This window comes from Motacilla alba, chromosome 1 (assembly GCF_015832195.1).
Source record: "Motacilla alba alba isolate MOTALB_02 chromosome 1, Motacilla_alba_V1.0_pri, whole genome shotgun sequence".
NCBI classification, from domain to species: Eukaryota; Metazoa; Chordata; class Aves; order Passeriformes; family Motacillidae; genus Motacilla; species Motacilla alba.
In genome coordinates this window covers 104,335,745-104,355,230 of record NC_052016.1, presented here as the reverse complement: position 1 = coordinate 104,355,230, position 19,486 = coordinate 104,335,745, and the positions used below count along the sequence as shown (strand labels likewise).

Below are 19,486 nucleotides of genomic sequence, written 5' to 3'. Positions count from 1 at the left end.
TTCTAATAATCAGAGAAAGCAAATATTGAAGAAATTCAAGTTAAAATTAAAAGCTAAGAAATTCTGAGGACCTTTGTGAGTGCAGTGGTGAATGCAAAGTGCATGAGAGGTCTGCCTGCTTCTGCCTCAAACCAGCTTCATTGAACAGGAGCAGAGAGAATTGAAAAGACCCCAGACACCCCCACTGAAAGTTCTCTTCATGAATCACCACCTGGTACTATTCAAGCATATAGATAACAACAGGACTGCTCAGTTAGGTAGACATGGCTGGTGTACAAACCCTCTCCTAAAATCGGCTTTCAAAGCTGATTCTCACAGAACTGTGTCTTTGTGAAACAAGAATAAACCCACAAGCCATGATACTCAGGATAGTTAAAGCACAAAAAAACTTGATTGAAACTTTTCTCTGGCAGATATGGATAAAATACATTGACAGAATTAAAAACTGCATTTCATTTTCCTAACAAGAGCTGTGCAAAAAGTACCTGAATGGAAAGGAAATTGCTGTTTAGCTTCTCCTGTGTGAGCATCCCAAATTATTGTTGTCTGCATCCAAAGAAAGGGTGGAAAAGAAAGATTAGTGACTGTTCAGCTCAAAAAAACCCTCAAAACCATAAAAAATAGTACCCTCACAAAGAAGCAATCCTAAATGATGAACTGATAAAATTATTGACTACAGAGACCCTTGCGTGCTAAACAGTGGGAAAACTAGAAATTACTTCTTGGTATTACAGAATAATAATCTAAGTGTAGATAAAGACCTATCATGCCTACAGAAGAAGCAATATAACTATGAAGAACAGGCATACTCTCTCTGAATAATGCTAGAAGACAACACTATACATTTTTAATAAGCATATTGAAAAAAAAGTTTCAGTTATGCTCTTTAAAGAACACTTTTTTCCTTTTCAAAAGATGCAAGTTGAATTCTACTTCAAAACAATGCAGAACCCCATTGGTAACAAAGCAACAAGTGAAATGTTTTTCTATCAGCAGAGTACACAACACTTCTTGCCACTGAGGTGGGACAGACTCAGGTGTAATTGGCTTACTACAGGTTTAATCTATACTCACAGCACACGTGAGTGTGTCCCCTGTAGAGCTCAATACCACCTTCTGAGTGAATTATCAATTTATTGGGAGCATATACTTCCAGGAAAGAAATTAAGGATGCATCATCTTGCTGATAATGGATCACCTAAAGAAATGCTGCTTTTATTGAGAATGTAAGTTTGCCGGAGCAATGGAATTACAATTGGGAAATCAGTGTAGCTGAATATAAGTCAGTATTAAAGCTTCCGTTTTCAGAAGGATACAAAAATATAGGGATTCACTGAGTTTACAAATGTACAAATCTCAGCTGGACTCCCCTCTGCCAGCTGCTGGAGAGAAGCACTGTCAGTGCATCTCACTGGAACACAGGCCATGCAGCCTATCCCTTGAAAGTGTCATTTTTCTCTCTGAATTTTATAAAGGAAGCCAAGGATGACACATGCATCTAATTTTTAGACACTGAAAGTTAGGCAAGATGAATGCTGTGTACTTTGCAGTTTCAGTTTTAATGGATCATCAGTCAGCTGTTCATTTTAATCTCTAATGTGCACTTAGTTGTAACTACTATGTTTTGCTTGATTTTCAGTTCAGAACCATATCTTTTTGCATATTTCCAGAGGAAGCCATATATATTTTATTCAAATAAAAGTGTTTCAACAATTAGATGAGCTAAAAGGTGTGGCATCTTTAAGATCACTTTCTTCCCATAAATAGCTGACAAAACTACAAATATAAGTACTGGAAGCTGTTCCTTCTTTAAGAGAGACACACTCAAGATGCAATTTTACACTATTTTTTTTAAAGTTAAGTATTTTCCATGAAAATAGTATACATTTATGCAGCTTCAAAAATGTAATCAACATGCAGTAAAATATATTAAAGAAATGTAAACTCTCCAGGGTGCCTGGAGAAGAAGAAAATAATCTTACGGAATTTAGCAGCACAAGCTCACTCATCAGTATAATTATATGTTAGAACAATGAGAAAACTCACTTTATCAACACCAGCACTTAAAATATAATTCCCCTTTTTGTTCCACTTCAGGGCAAATATTGGACCTTTATGTTGACCTAAGGTGCTTGCAAGGTTACCTGGAATAAAGAACAGGTTATTATTACAATCTCTTTACAAACTGGTCAAATTACAACTCACTGCTGTTTGATGCTTAAGAACAATAAATGTTTGACTTACCATCTTCTGTCCATATTCTTGCAAAACCATCATATGAGCCTGTAGCCAATAGTGTTCCATCACTCTGTTGGAATATATAAATATGGCAAAGGTGGCTATGAGATAAAATCTGTTTCAACCAACCTTCTTCTTTCTTTTTAAAGGTTTGCTAATTATGATTTATGATTCTGAGTCCACTCATTGAGACAATTATGCTACGATTTGAACTAAAGGTTATTACTTCAGACAGCACAGAGAAAATAAAATCCTCTAACATGCAGTGAAATACTGGGCTATACCATCAGATATGAGCCATTTAATAAAAAAGATTAGAAAAAGAAAACAAGATTGAACAAGTTCTATGGGCTTCTTCCACTTAACAAACAGATACTACTTCTTAGACATAAAGGACCTACAAAACATCAACAGATGACCTAAACCCAGACTAAATCCAAGTTCAGTGAAACTCAAGCACCTCTACTTGAAAGAAGACCCCAAGCCACATACACTCAGGGTGAACACCTCAAATGTTATCTACCACCAGGGAATTGCTTTCTACTTGTCTGAACACAGACTCCCACATGTGCTCGTGGGCACACTACCATGATGAAAAAAAAAATGGATCAATGGGTCCCAATGAGGAGGAAAAAAGCCCATGAATCTGATCATCAAGTTACATGCATTCTGGAAGGAACCCTTCACAGAAGGCTGTGTCCTGTGCAGCCAGTGAAGCTGGTGTGATTGGGCCAGAATCAGAATAATTAAAACAGAACTTGACTCGGCCATCTGGTGACACTGTTGAAGCAGGGTATTTAGTTTTTCAACATTTCAGAACTTGGATTAAGAGTGAGATTCATCCCATTTATCTCCAGACATGCAGAAGTTAGGAGTTAGTTCAGGAGCGCCATCGAGTCTCCCTCCATTACTGACAGCATCATGTTACTACAGCTCTGGAGTGTAACTCATGAACGGGTCTGCTTTAGATTGTGCCCAATCCAATATGAAGGCACGTGTCTCTGTTTCTGCTGACTTAAGGTGAGTTTAGAGGACTAGCTTACAAGGTTAAACCTACAGGAGATGAATCCTATCCATGGTATCAAAGGGCATGATCTGAATATGACCTCCAGAAATAACCTTTCCTATAACCTTTATGTCACATAAGTCACATAAACCAGAGAAGAATTCAATACCACCAGTGTGAATATTTCATAGGGAAATAAGATTAATATTATGGTTCTAAATAAACAATAAAGGCAGATGGCATGTCTAGCTTGATGACTATAAAATTAGAAAAAACCATGAAATAATACTTTAAAACATATGCCCACTCCAATCTTCCAAAAACATTGACTCAGAGCACTTGTAAATTTAACTCAAATATACAATAATGTAGGGGGGAAAATATCATAACATAAGCGAAGCTCACTGTGACGTACACTTCTTTGGACCAGTGATGAGAAGAAAGGTGATAAAGGGCAAAAAGAGAAAAAGAAAAGCTCAGGAACTTAGATACACAGTTTATCCTAATTTGTGGCTGGTAATTCACATGCTTTGGGAAACTCAAAGTAAGTTGGAAGCACTTGAAGTATTTGAATTAGGAACATTTCCCTACCTCAAGTACTAGTACAATGCAAGCACAAAGTACCAATGAAGTCTGGAAGGAAAGGAACTACTACAGTAAACACTAGAGGGTTTTGGACAAATCTTCTCCTAACTGTTCTGCAGTCATTGCATGCTTTCCCCTTTCAATTTCTCTTTTCTTACTCCTAGATGCATTTTTTTCTCAACTGTTTTTCTTCACTCTAATATCCACAGGAAACAAGTAATAAACACAAGCTTGAGTTTTATTTGCTTCCATGACCTACCCCTACTTTCTGTACTATTCACCAACTTATTTCATTGTGCAAATACAAAATACACAGGGGAAAGGTGACTCGTGCAGTGGCCTTATCTTTAACTTTGTGAAGCACCTAGCTCACCTGAAGGACAATACTGCAGCAAAGATTAATCGAAACTTGATCTCTGGCCAACAACTGAGACTGTACTTAAATGCTGAAAATCCTTCCTGGTACTTAATTAATCTGTTTTCCTATGAAAACAAGACTAATGTGATCACTCTGTCTGTACTAATATCAGCAAAACAGACAGAATGAAAATTAGCTTGAAGTAATTAAGGTTTCTGCAGGGTCTTGTAAGTTTTTTTGGCAACAATTAAGAGCTGTCCAAAGGCACTGCCCAGAGACTGAGGATTCTCAACAATACCTGTCCTCTCTGCTCACTTCAATATTCTTTGTGCGTGAGCACATTATCTAAGATAGGAGGTTTTGCAGGATGAAAGTCAAAAAGGGATCAGGCAAGACAGTTTCATCCAGAAGGTAAGGACAGAATAACTACACATGCTCCTATCAAGACAAAGAAAACAATGTGAACACTGATTTAATTTTGCTGTGCACAGCATAATTCAAATGAGAGGATCTGGGGTCCAACCTCAGAAAAAGCTTCACTGGTGCTTTTATCTCCTTACGTGACAAAATAAAGTAAGTATGAGATGCAAATACATTATTAATGAGGCTTACATAGATTGTTTGTTTAATCTTTGTTCTTAACGCTAGCTAAGTTTATTTTTACCCATGCTCCTAAAATAGAGATATAAATATATCATTGTTAAGCTCGAAGATGGCAACAGTCCTGGAAAATTACAGCATGTAGGAGAAAGTTCAGCCTATTACGAGTATTTGAAACAAGAGGTCAGTAGGTTAGGACAGAGCTTCTGGTCACCTCAGATATGAAAGATATGGAGCAGCAACTGTAATTGCCTTGGAATTAAATTTAGACAGTTAAAAACCATGCACAGTCTTAGAAGTTAGCTTACATTCCAGTCCAATGAAGTCACATCTTTATTGCTGGGGACATCATGTCCTCCTTCTCTTATGCAGTGCCTCAACACTAGCTGAGTGGAACCGCTGTTGCTGTTTTCATTGAGATTCCATATCCTGGCCGTTGAGTCTCCGGATCTATAAAGCAATTACGAAAATAAGTTGAAAACTCCTCATGTTGACCTAGCAAACAGCGTAAAAGCCTGTATTTCTGTTTTCATTGAGACAACATTACAGCCTTGCAGGAGATTGGAGGAACAAGAGCCGCTGGCCTGTACTGTAATGGGAGCATCTGACTGCATGGGGCTGCTGGCAACGTTCTGGCTCAGTGCAAAACACAGGTGGTAAGACTTTGGTGCTGGAATTAGCAGAAGCTCACCTAGGGGAGGGCCCTATTATATTGAAGTGTTCCAAATTTTGCAAGTAGAAGTTGTTTTGAACCTCCTGAGAATTCTGATGATTCTCCTGTGCACTGCCCAGAGTAGATCCAACCACCTTTCCCTAAACCTGCTGAACAGATCAGGGCATTACAAGCCTTTAAGCAATTTTTTCTTTCCAACTCTTTCTGTACTCTGTGTACTTTTTAAAAAATGCCAACACATATTTAAATCATACCTGTCATAGTAATTTCGTTTATTCAGGGAAGTTTTATCCAAAACTTTTCATAAACTCTCTGTCTACATTTTGCACTACATACCTAAAGCTGGCATCACCATAACTGAGTTAGTCTGGGGCAACTTAGAGTGACTGTCTGTAGCTTGTCTGTCTGAAAAAGTGGCAAAATAAGTACTGCCATAATAGAACAAGACAGAAGCAGCATCAGGATTTTGACCTATTTTATAGACCAATTATTTTCCACAGAGGTGTTTTTAATGCAGGCTGAAACTGAAACCCTGATTTTGCTTAGAAAAGGTTTTGGGGAGAGTTCATCATTATCTACTTGTAAATAATATATTTATTTTGACTTTGCATAAATCTTTATTCTACTGAAAAATATCTCTGAGATTCAGAGATAAATTTGCCATGGAGTGGAAGAAAATCCACTTTAAAAGTTTACTGGGATTTTTTTTTGTCCTCCTTCATCTTTTAAAACAACAACAATGACCAAAACCAAATTTCCTGGATTGTTTGTTTTGTCCAGAAAGCAATTTTCATTTACACGCAGTAGAAACTTGGAGCAGAGTTAACATCTTTCTCTTTCTCATACCTGCAAGAATTCATACAGTGTAGATGAAATTTCACTGTAATTTCATTACATCTGATGCGTTAGCTTTTCCTTTTTTTTAAAGCAATGACAAAAAAACTTTCTTTCCTATATACTATCAAGGAGAAAAAGTCTTTCTTCAAAGATCCATTGAAGAAATGGATCCACTTGAGACCCATTTTTGCTTTGATAAGCCATGTTTTACTGAAAGCAAAATCCATCACAAGAGAATACTAGATTTTCTTTTGGTCTACAAGTAAAGCATTTTAATTACTAATAGTCAGAATACCAGGCAAACTTTCAACACTTGACATGTCTTTGAATGCAAATATTGACCAAGCAATTATGGAACTCCATTGATCTCTGTGTATTATTTTACTAATAATTTAGCCTAATTTTACACAAACGTTTCAACTATAAAAGCAAACACCTCTCTGCCTGTATCAGGAGCTCTGAGCTCTTCTGGGTAATGGCATGCAGGGGGAATGTGCCCCATCTCCTGTGAACCTTTTGTGCCAAGCTGAGATGTGATGGCTGGCCAGGGTTTTGAACCCAGCTACTCCTGTAAAGCCACTCTTTAACTTTCAAGACATATCTTCACATTAGTGATTAAGAAATAATTCAGATCAGGGTAATTTTTGCCACCACATAGCTGTGGCTGTAATATACACTCTTACTTCTTCAGAGGTCTGGAAAACTGACATTTTTGCATATGTTGGCTAGAAAATTAACCAAGTTAATCATGAGGCTCAGAAGTTAAGGAACATTTTTAACTGTGGTAATTAACAAGGATGGGAACATAAGTCTTTAAAGGACTGCTTCACTGGTTAACATGTTAAGTAGGAAATTCCTTCAGACCTGGCTTCTCTCCTATATAAGACTGCAGGACTGTCCTGCCTTCATTGTAATAATTCAGTTTGTTATTGGACCCTGTGAATAAAGTACTCAGTCACTTGGCTATCAAATACAATATCCTATTTGCTAGTTCTAAAAGGGTTATGTTGTGTTTTTCAACAGTTTTATTTAGTCAGTTTTCTGGCAAGGCCCGGGCAATCTTATTTTCCAGTATTTTAATTTTGTTTTTCCCTTTTCTTCTCCCAAAGCTACATAAGCTATTATGTGTCCCTGCAGAGAGGCTTTATAAGCCTACCAGTGTGCAGCAAGGGTATTTGCGTGTCTTCCCTTTTGTTGCTGGGGAAAAAAAAAAAAAAAAAAAAGAGTCCAGAGAATGCTCTGGAAAGTATTCTGATTTCTGTTGAATGATTCAGTGAACCCTGCCTTATTAGAGGAGCACAGTTCAAGCACAATTCAGAAAGATATTTAATCTCCTTTGCCCACAGAAGCATTTCTATCTACATGATAAAGCAGCTCATTCCAACATGCAAGTCACGAACACTTGAGTAAGAGGTATACTTCTCTGCACTGTGGAAGAGTACTGCCAAATTTTAGGAAGGCTAGTTCTGAAAGGATTTTATTTCATGCTCTCCTGCCCCAGTAGGTTCATGAATCAAGGTGGACAAATGTTTGTGGAATTTCATTTGTGACATATAAAATCACCATTCTGTAACTGCGGGCACAGAGGTTGTAAGGGCTGCAGCTGGGTTAAGAATTTTGCAAGATGGTTGTTGAACCTTGGTATTTTTAATCTTCAGCTACAAGACTTAAAATCACTGTTATTTGGAGAAGCAATATTGCTAATGTGTATTTACTAGTTCTGGCTCCAATGGGTTAGAGTTTTTATTATTTTATTTTAAGAGATATTATTAAAAGAATTATGGGAAGGAAATTCCTCTTTTTTTTTTTTTTTTTGGACATCTAGCATTTCCTTAACAAAGCATGTTTCTTACTAAGTGCTTACTCTTCCTAGGCAGTTAGTAGAAGGAAGTGCCTCACAGGTGTCCTGACTCAGATCTCTTCTCCTCTGATTCTACAACGTTATTCCCTGCTACAGGCTATTCAAGTCTACCTCTCCTAATAGCTGACCACTTTGCATTCATGGAGTTGATCACTGAGGAAACCAGTCCAAAGAGTCCCCTGCTAGCAAGTAAGCACTTAATCTGGCACTGACATTGAGGGGTGGTGTCTGAAATTAACACCCTCAACCTGGTAAGTCAAAAGGATTATTCTGAAAGGTAATTTACAGTGGATCCTAAACCACTGATATGAGGAGTACAGTAACCTTAAGTACTACATCTAAAACCCAGAAATGATGACAGTAGATAGCCTGGAAACATCTTCTCTTGCTTCTGAGAGACAGCCAGAACTGAAAGATCTCAGACAACAGCTTTTATGGATAATTACTTTGCTGACTAGGGAGAGCAAAAGGTGCACAGAGTGGTTTGCAAGAGACAAGCCACAGCCTCTCTGTATGAGAGAGGCTGGCATAGATTAGCTGATAAGCAAAGAAACCTACTGCTGGTTTTGGGACTGAGGCCAGGTCCCTCTGCTTCATGGCTGTGTGAATTACTTGAAGGGCAAGGCTGGATGTCACAGAACAGAACACACTGTTGGAAGCAGCAGTGGAACACAATGACAAAAACATCCTAAGTTCAACTGGAAAAGGTTTTGGAGTTCAAGGCTCTAGCAGCCTTGACATTCACAGTCCATCCACTTCCACACTGGGAAATTCAAGCATGTTCAGAACACTCTGTGTCACTGGACCACGATGACCTGTGCAAGCAAACTGACAGGTTATTCCCTGGCCAAATTCCCTTGGCTTGTTTTAATTAGCACTCTTGCTTGGGTCTCTGATGTTCTCTCTGAATTACTCCTGGGCATGGCTTGGTGGTTACAATGTCCAGAGAGGATTCCCAGTGTGCAGTTTGTTTGGCAGCCAGGGCAGTTTGCTAGCACAGACAGCAGCCATTCTGTGCCAGCTGGCCTCAGTGCCCAGGAATATTCCCAGGCACAGTTAGTTTACTAATGTGGATGCAGCTATAATGGATTTCTTCACTACACAGGGAACATAACCATCTGCAACAATTTAAATGTGTCATGAAATTAAAACTTAGATATTGAAAGATAACTAGTGGAAGATACCAGTCTTTGGGTTTATGGCTGGGAATGGCCAAATCTTGAGATTTAACCAAGCACCTCTTTTTTTCGTATTTTTCACCTGTCCAAAACACTCTATGCAATTATTTGCTTTGGAATGTGGACTTCCTTCATAAAGTGTAGTTAATCATCTTCCATGGCTGTATGCACACACTTCACTCTATTATTATAATGCTTCTGTTCATAACATCTAAGCATTCTTTTCATAGGCATCTGGTGACAGTCATGCCTCTGATAGCCTTTACTGGTATTTCTAGTCTCCCCCATCCTCAGCTTTAAGGGTTATGTGTGTGGTGGAGGGGGAAGAGCAGCTGCAGAATATATTTTTCTAGCTATTTGATCAGAGAAATTTCTGTCTCTCTGTTTTATTTTGAAATAGCTGTTTGCAAAGCCCGGAGAGTATATATTACCATGCTAGTCTTCACACACTAGGAAAACTGAGTAGATATGACATTAAATATCAAAATCCCTTTCTCTCAGTGAGATAGTCACTAAATCTGGAAACCAGTGCTCTAGTTTTAGGTAATTCATTCTACATTTCTTTTAAACAGCTTGCTTCAGATTAGGTTCTGAACCTGCATTATTTTTTTAGTTGAGGATTACATCAGGTTGCTGTCTAAACTGCTGCTGCTAGTTGTTAGAAAAATCTATTGCCTGTGTAACAAGGCTTCAGGAAAATACATTGTCATTAACTGAGATTCAATTAGTCACTTTATAAATAAAACAAATATGTTATTATTTCCTCTATTTAATAGCTAGGTTTTGAAATGTGTTTTTTAAGATGGGTTCAATCAAGCAGATGGGAAACCCGAAGAAAAGCATTGACTGGGCAGCACAATATGGCTGTTACAGAATCTAACAATCTGATGCTCACTCATCAGACTAACTGCAGTATTCTTTTCTTTAATCATTACTTTGTAAAGGGCAAACAGAACTGCAGTATACTGTGGATCTCGGGGAATTTCTCTCCCTTGTTTAACTGCTGCTGTAACATGGAGTTTACCTGTAGATAAATGCTTGCACTGTCATACCAGACAAAGGCTTCTTTGTGCAGTGGCATAATCACTCACTCAGCTCTCTTCCTTCAGTTTCACTTTCTTCTGTGCATTCTCTGCCATTTCAGTCACTAAGCTTCACCAGGCACTGGCTGCTGAATTACCCCTACCTCATTTCTTACAAGCAGGCTAAAATCTGACCAAGATGCATGTGGATCTAATTTATTTGCATTGTCATTGCACTGCTATTAGTGTGACTAAAGCACATGATTGTACTTTGCAACCACGTGTGCATTTATGTGCCTCCACGGTCACTAGCAAAGCTCTTTATGAAAGATCTATTACACTGAAGGGTAAAGCTTAGTGGTATTACTAGTGAGAGGGTATTCCTCTGGCTCAGGAATCTGACTAATGGTTCTGATTATCATGCTCCAGGTTTACCTGAAGCTACTGGTCTACCTGTAAGATACCACTACCCAGGGATCCATCCACCAATGCTTAGCACCCTGAGGCAAAGTTAAACACACACTGCAACACATACTCTGGTTTATGAAATGCTCCACCATTTAAATTATGCACACCAGGACTGTGCACCATGGATCCTAGGGAAGCAGTCCACCTTAGCAAGCACTGACTTGCTTAAAATTGATAAATGAAGATATTAGTACTACAGATGCTAAAAGTACTATGAGACCTAGATGTTAAAAAAAAAGCATACTCAGCAGGATTCTGGTTCCCAAAATCCCAGTTTGTTGTCTGAAATTATTTTTTTGAAATTTCTATCTTCACACTCTTGGAGATATCTGCTATTCATCCAACACAGAATTAATTTTATTTTTCTTTTCTATTTATATAATGTACTAAGTGAAGTAAGTAAGAAGACTATTCTGATAATCTTGCAAAAAAGCTAGAAATAAAATAAGGACTTTCCTCTTCCTTGTGAGGAAAGTATCCCAATACTGCTAAGTAACTTTGAGTGATTTACCTCCTCAAACTATGATCAGCTTTACTCCATGTTCCCAGTTAGATTTCTTAAATCTAGTCTCCATGTTAAGGTTTAACTTTAAGTATGAACACAGGTTCCACCAGTGCCTGCATACAGCTCCTGGGGTATGTTTACAATCGTGATTTTGTTTGGATCAAAAGTGCTTTTGTAAGTCAGTCTCCTGATCATCTCACTTAGGATGCTCTGGTGGTCATTGCAGAGCAGTCCTGCAGAGGATAAACTGGACTCCCTTCCAATGACACTAAACCACAACATTCCCTTACACCTCTGCTTACTGTTCAGCTCACTGAACAAACTTAGGTCCACTCTGAAGCACACTCATCTCCAGACCTCTGAAAAAACCCAGTGGATGCCAACAACTTTCTGAGAGCCCAGTGTGAATCAATAACAAGAGCACTAGATTACACAAGCACCAACTATTCTGAGAAATTATCCAGAATGATTAAAAAATATTTCTAAAAAATTGTGTGTATTTAGGGCCACAGAATTTACATCATAAATGTACAAATTCTTCATATTTGTCATCACCTTGTAATTACTTAGCAGTTATAAAGGTATGGTACTGCTGAAAAAAACACTGTTGCAGGCTGATAAAACAGCCCAGAGAATACTCATTCACATCCCAAATACACTTGCAAGTTCCTGCATCTCTAAATACTCTCTAATTGCAGCAGCTGGTTTGAGTCACTGTCTGTCTTACCCAGATGCTAGCAGGTCACTGACAGGGTTCCAGGCACAGATGAACACCTCTGATTCATGGCCCCGAAGGACTGTTGCTTTGTTGGGAGGAATTTCAACATCCCCGTCAATTTCCATTGGCTTTGAATGATTATCTGTAAGGAGATATAGCAGAATAAATAGTTTACAAGATGCAGTTAGGTCTGTTTTAAAATCATGCTAGCTTCACAAGGCCTGAAGCTTACAGCAGCATATACACCAAAATTAATACTCTGTGCTGTGTCACTGACAATATTACTCCACTTGCTTCTCTCTGGCCATTCAAATTTATGACATTTCCTCAAAATGTAGAGCTTTCCAAAACATTTTGTGTAAATCTACATAGCTTTTCATCCCTCAAATACTCAGGATTTAGTTCAGTGTAGTTTTTCTTTTGAAGCTGGCCTCACTAAAAGTGACTTACAGATTTACTAAAATTTTTTAATTTTAAAAAATAACATTAAGCATTTTTATTTTCTTACACAGTCTCCTATAAGTAGTATCTGTGCTACTCACAGACACAAAATATACTGAGGAGGGGCTTCATTCCTGGAGCACATCAGGGGAATGGTGAACGATCACCTTCTCAAGGATATCATAATACATAAAAAGGTACCAAATGAGTCATAGATTTCTTAACCTGCATGCTGTAACTCCGCGGTTCTTCAGACTCATCGCTTTTATAAAGTTCCTTTATTGTCTTAAGCAAGAAAAAGTGAATTTAAAATGATGGATTTCTCTTAGTAACAACAACTCATTCCAACTTGCATCATGAACCATATTTTTACTTCAGACTTCCTCTGCTTCAGTATAAATCTTCCTCATTAAGCTCCAGCTACACTTCCTGGCAGCACTACAAGATTATTATTCTCTGCAAACAAGACACCATCCAAGGACAGGTGACACACTGAAACAGCAGACACCAGATGCTACTAAACACACAAGTGTGGCCCATTTTGCAGAAAGCACATCCAAGAGCAGGTAGCTGGCAGCCTCCTGCTACCTAACCAATGCCTTGGCCAGCTGATCAGCTCTGACTGATCAAAATGCAAGATGTCTTTCTGGGTTAAGTCTCTCCAGTTAGTCATTCTTCAATCACATATGAAGATCCATAGGTTTGCAAGTAGAATAATTATGCTCTCTTACTGCTGCTTGTTTATGGCATTTAAAATCAGCCACCTGTCCTGATACTCCAACTCTGCTAAGCTATTGCCCATCAGCTGGTGAAACAGACTGTGACACTGCACAAGCGCCATTGGGAGGAAGATCTCTAGATTTCTACCCTTACCTGGGCTTTCACATACCTGGTTTGGCTCTGCCTAACCTATGCTGAGTTAGCACCCTAACTGTATGAGAAGTCAGCACTTCTCATTGTGTATTTGGTTAGCACCCTAAAACTATGTCAGTGCCAGATCTACACCCCCGGTGGAGGGAATCTACAGGAGTTACATAGAATCAAGTATTAAACTCAAGAAACAACCAACAGTAGTTTGACAGCTTATTTCTAATGAAAAATATCTATATTTTGGTTATATTCATTACCTATAAACTTGCTGCATAAACACTGGAAAAGCCTATTTGTAAAATCCAAACCTTTGCTGAGTCCCTATGTTAAGCATCGTCCTTGATAACTCCCTATGTGTAAGACTACTAAACTGAATACTGTTGAGATATACCAATACTCAAGATTTAGCCTGACACCAGCAGCTGGGATTTTTGATATTCCAAGAAGTCAGGCACTGAAGAGTGAAGCACTATTAAAATCCACCAGAAGATACAAGCCTAGAACTCACAATCCTCTACTGCTCAGCACAGCACAGATTCACCATGCTTAAAGCATATTTTCACGAGAAAAACAGCAGCATGACAAAGGTTATGCATTCATCTGTGTCCTCTTCACAGTGTGAGCTGGAAGCTGGGGGTAAATCAAGATGTTTCAAGCACTTTAATTTGAAAAATTTAAATGAGATGCTATGCCTACGACATAGGATCCTACTGTTACCTGCCTGGCTCTAAGGGCAGGGATGCTTTTTGCTCTCGATTAAAACCAAATGACAGCTGGGGAGCAGCATTAATCCAAGGTCCCAGAGTCAAGAAGTGCTATCAGAACAAAGCCATCTGATACTCAGGAATATTTTTCATTTGTATATGGCCAAATGGAAAAACCTAGACACATACTTTGAATGCTATCAACTGCTGTGAAAAAACCCCATGAATAGCTGTGCTGTGAAAAAGAAACCTTGTTTAGCTGATACCTGGATCAGTACATGCAAGACCAACTGGCCTCTGAGAGCAATGAAATACCTGCAGAATTATTTTGTATTGTATCTTCCAAATACGATTTTTTACAGAATAGTTTTGGTGGTTTATGAGAAAAGAGAGGGAAGGATGAGAAGCCTTTCAAAATTATTTGCCACTGTTACATTTTATGTGTTTTCTCCCTACTTGCATCAGTAGTCAGGAACATTCATATTTAGAGTGTTACTGTTCAGCACTAAACTTAAAACGCCCCATTGAACAAACAGGACAGTTCATGCCTCTGTGATACTGCCTCAGGCTCTCCTCAGATTCACACAGACACTCGCAGTGTATGACTGATACGATGATGGTAACAACAAAAAAACTGCAGAAAGCCCTGAGCGCAAACGGGCACGCTCTCAAGAGTGACAAGCTCCTTATGCAGCATGAGCTCTCGGGAGCCCTGGCCTCACCTGGAAATTTGACTTTCCTATGGATGCAGCTACCATGTATGCATGGGGAATGAGAATGAATAGATAAGTGAGATGCAGTAACCATCAAGAACAGGCTTCTTTTGTTCTAAAGTACCTTCCAAGCAGAAAGCTTTGGTTAAGATCTTATTTGCACAAAATTGCCCTGAGGGGGTTCTCTAACAGAGAAGGCATTTCTACTAACTGCAGCAGAGCCTCAGGTGAAAAACCTAAGTCTGCAGGTCACATAGGGAAGGACTCAGCCCAAATGTTAACACAAAACATTTTTCTAAAGGCCAGAGAATCTTTGGTTATAGTCTACATTATAATTCTTTTCCTGAAATGTATAAGAAGTCCCAAATGACTGGAAATTAGAAGTCATATTACCCCAAAGTATTAAGATTGAGGGGTTTTTTTAGTGTAAAAAGAAAAATTCTAACACGCTGGTAAATAATACTATTTCCTCCAAAGAAAAGAAATAGATATTTTTAGGATTTTACGAGTGCTAACCCCTTCTTTTCTTAGGAAATATATTTTTTCTTTTTCTTTTTTTTTTTCTACTTAAATATTTAAGAGGCCTTTCACTAAAGTTGTTCTTTATGGCTGTAGTTTTTATAAAGGAACAGGGCTTAGTCCTCCTTCCAGAGCTTTATTTTTTGTAAACCTAAACCAATCCTTGAAAATATAATGAAACAAATTACTCTAAAAATATTTGTATTGGAAAACAATCCAAAGTTTGGCTCCATTTTTACATGCTGACTTTTATCTTTTCCTGTAACATTTAAAGTGACTTAAAACTGAGAACATTACTTGGGAAGCAACAAGACAAGGCAGCAACTTTTTTATTCAGTATTTGAATCTGCACCTCAAACTGTTTTCATGTTTTCTGTCTCCTCTCTTTCTTAAATCTGTCATATTGTACTGGTAATGCCACATACAAAAACTTATCATACAATATTAAATATTTTGAAACTTTTTTGGAAAGACTTAAGAGTGTCAGGGAGAACTCCATGCCAGAATAAATGCAAACTAGGTAATTTCTCAAAGACATCTCTTCCTCCCGCTCCACCCATTCCACCTTTTTTGAAAGCCTGGTATTTGGGCGACTTCCAGGTTATAACTAAGGACTAGCACATCATTTAAGCCTGTGCCAATATATGCCAGGTCTGTGGAATACAACAACAGTAAAAATTAAGGTTCGGGAAGTTTCTCACAGCTTTCATATCAGCAGTCTTTTCTACTCATGATTATTTCTTTCTCCCAGGAAAAGTCTTTCTCAACATTCCAAGAAAAGGTCTGCAACTGTTTGTGAAAAGCCCTCTATTAAAAACAGCTGTGAGAATTATAATTTTTTTTAATTAGAAAATGTCAGATTTGAGATATCAAGGCTTACAGTGTGGCTATAAACATGAATTGATCTTTAAGGCTTTCTTTTTGTCAATACAATAGTAGGTATATTTTTTTTGGATCAGAAGGAAATACATCTGAGTGTTTCTCTTTTAATGATGAACTGATGGATCAGTTTTCTACTTTAAGACTTTCTGTTTTTCTGGCCCTGAGACAGCAAAACATTCCCGTAAAATTTTCACATGTCAGCTGAAGATGTGTCAACAAACAAAATGTCAGCATTTGATACATTTAACAGTACTTTAATTTCTGCTTGCACCCCTTCATAGATGAAATGATTAAAGGTTCAAAGCAGAGGGTTAGTTGAAAGTAAAACATACACAACCCATAGTCTAAGAACAGATTAATATTTTTAAAATGTTCAGATCTTTTTTACATTTGCTTTCTCAAATAAAAATGTTATTTAAATAACTGCAGTTTTATGGGAGAAACTAACCCGTCTAACTGGAATTCTCTGAAGGAAAACCTGTTTTGAAAGTGTTATTCTCACTGACCCACAGAGGAATCTATTCAGATCAAAGAGAAAGTGGAGACCGATAAGGGTATCTACATTGCAGAACTAATAAAATCTGTAACATGACCACAGTCCTGACCTTGTCTAAGCCAAAGAGCTGTTAAGACTTCCTACAGAACCTGCCATGCATGTTCCCCTAGAGTTTTCTTGTAAGACACCTGGGCAGTAAGGGCTGGTTTCAGAAGTCAGCCGGTCCGCAATGGGCCTTGCACACAGAAACCAGAAGCAGTGATCCCATCTGCCCCACAGTGTTAGCAAGTCATCAGGATTTGGTTTCACAAGAAGGTAGGTCCCACTCCAGGTCAGAAATGTCTGATTTTGGATGATTAATATATAAGTGCAGTCTCCCTTAGTCACCCATGAACAAAGGTGAATTGAGTGCTCTTGAGAACCGACTGCTCCCAAAGAGTAAGGAAATCTCAGGAAGGTAGGACCTTGAATTGGATTCTTGCAGTGGACCGTATGAATAAGCACGTGCTATTAAGGCTGAGAACAATTTTGCTCTATGCCTTCAAGACAGGTTGGCTGCATCCAAGCTGCTTGCTGGGAATAGTCCTTGGCATGTGTGCTTGGCAATGCTGTACAGGAATGGATAGCTGGTATAGTTCAAACTGGGCTAATGACCATGACAGTAAGGCTATGGATGCTTCTGTGCTTGGCCACATCCTGTAAAAATGGAAGCTGGAGCATGCCAAACTGGGCCAAGGTCCATGCCAAGGCTATGGATGATCACAGAACAGCTACTGCACAAGGCTATGCACTGGTCACACAACAATTACACAGATAGATAGGGCTTGTAGGTCTGTTGGAAGTTAGAATTACTCCTTTTGTTTTCTTTCCCTCAGGGAATTTTCTCCCATATGATAAGGGACAATAACAACAGGTACATAAGAGAGACAAAAGAAGTTGCCACACTATAGGGGAAGGGTGTGGCCAGCTACTCTATTAGCTGAGTGCCTTCTCTTGGAGGGGCAGAGATAGTGGGAGGTGGAAGGGGCTGAGTGCAGTCCCTCACTCTCTCTCATTTGTCTGCATCAAAGCCTGGAGGGGAAACAGGTTGCGATCTCTGTGGGGAAAATTCACCACCCCTGTGAGGCTCCGTCTCCTGACGTCTTCTACCCTTGCTGCTTCCAAGGTCCCTGTTACCCCTCATTTTGCTCTCCAAAGAGGCACGGGACCTACTGCTCCTGTGGGTTTGTAAAGCAAGCCCCTTTTCCCATCCCTTCCGCTGGCGGAGGTGCCATTCCCGCGTGGAGAGGCGGCTGAGCTCGTGCCACAGCGCCCCCTGCAGCCGTGGAGGAACCCCTGCACCCACCCTGCCCTGCCCGGCCGGGAGCCAGCAGCGCCCCTGCCGGCCATGCCCGGAACTGCAGCCAAGGGAAACGCGCCTGACAGCCCAGAGGAAGCTGAGACTGGGTTTGTGCTTCTGTCTGCTGCTGCTGCCAGTGCAGTTGTTTGTTTTGCCTTGTTATGCATATACATACCAGTAAAGAACTGTTACTCCTTTTCCCATATCTTTGGCTGAAGGCCCCTTAATTTCAAAGTCATAATAATTTGAAGGCAAGGGGGTCATATTCTCCGTTCCAACGGAGGCTCCTGCCTCCCTTGGCAGACACCTGTCTTTTAAACCAAGACAAGGGCCCAGCCTCTCATCCCATCTCTCTCGGCCTAGCCAAAATGACAAGCTTTGACTACAGCCCAGTTTATATCCAATATCTAAAAGCATCTAGAAGGCTGATAAGAAAGTCTGGGTAGCCTGCTCCAAGGAGAGAGCATACGGCTCCGCTTCTTGATTCTGTCTGCAACTTGCAATTCTGAACATATCTGAAGTTTTCAGATGGTTAGAGACAGGTAGAACACAGCACTGTGATGTGAAACATCATTTTTACTCAGCAGCCTTTTAAGAAATGCCCCACCCTCCTGGAATGATTGCCCCTAGTTCTACCACCATGCAGAAAGCACACCTTGCACCCCACCCTGCAACTAAGTACGAGAATATTATTAAAACACAAACCACCCAGCAGTGGCAGGCAGCTGCATGTTGGCTTACTTATTGCATGTGCCCCATTCTCCTCTCCATTCACAGTGGCTTCTCCGTTCTTTGGTGTGTTCTGCTGGGAAACAGCAGTCGTCGTGGCTCCCGCTGTGGCCGCCGTGGCTGCCGCCGCTGCCGCGGCGCTGGCTTGTTGCTGCGCTAGCTTCTCTCTGAAGGCTTGCTGTCGGGTCTGAACGACATCGGGCATCACCGCGTCTATCAGAGACAGGGACTCTATTGGCCTGCCATCAAATACTGTACCATCCTGCAGGGAAAATGAGCAAAAGGGAAGGCCCAGGTTTAGGATCTTCACCACTCAGGCGGCAAAGAATCACAAAATGACGCCGTGTGAAAATACAACGCTTTGACTTAACTAACAGGGCCAGAGGACTGTGGACTGCCTCTCTCTCAGATCTGTGATGGTGGCACGCATGGTCCACTCAGAAGTCTGATCAGTCAAAAAGTAATTTGTTGGAATTTTATAGAGTGTTCTATCCTATAAATGCTTTATAGATGCAAAAGGAGTTAGGCTGTGTAAAAAATATGTCTGACCACAGACAAAAAGTTTCACTTTGTTTTCTGTTTGAAAAAACAGTCATGGCTAAAGCCAAGATAAAGGCAAACAGACTTTGGTTAAATTGTTTGTTTTCTCCTACACTTGCAGGAGCATAGGAATGGAATGGAAGCAGATGATGTATAATGAACCTCAGCCAAAACATGATGTATGCACAAATTCAGTGGTTTCTT

The 19,486-nt window shown here is 39.6% G+C and overlaps 1 protein-coding gene across 5 annotated transcripts in view; it reads right to left on the bottom strand.

Annotated features, from left to right (window-relative positions):
* Nucleotides 1-19,486, bottom strand: part of TBL1X (transducin beta like 1 X-linked) — a 194,077-nt gene that overhangs the window by 15,324 nt on the left and 159,267 nt on the right. For all 5 annotated transcript variants that reach the window (XM_038145931.1, XM_038145958.1, XM_038145940.1 and 2 more), the window contains 6 exons: nt 18,755-19,004; nt 12,059-12,191; nt 5,096-5,237; nt 2,245-2,308; nt 2,047-2,144; nt 486-546 (listed from right to left, as the gene is read on the bottom strand). In XM_038145931.1, the coding sequence (XP_038001859.1) occupies nt 486-546; nt 2,047-2,144; nt 2,245-2,308; nt 5,096-5,237; nt 12,059-12,191; nt 18,755-19,004 (748 nt within the window). The remainder of the gene's footprint in view (nt 1-485; nt 547-2,046; nt 2,145-2,244; nt 2,309-5,095; nt 5,238-12,058; nt 12,192-18,754; nt 19,005-19,486) is intronic.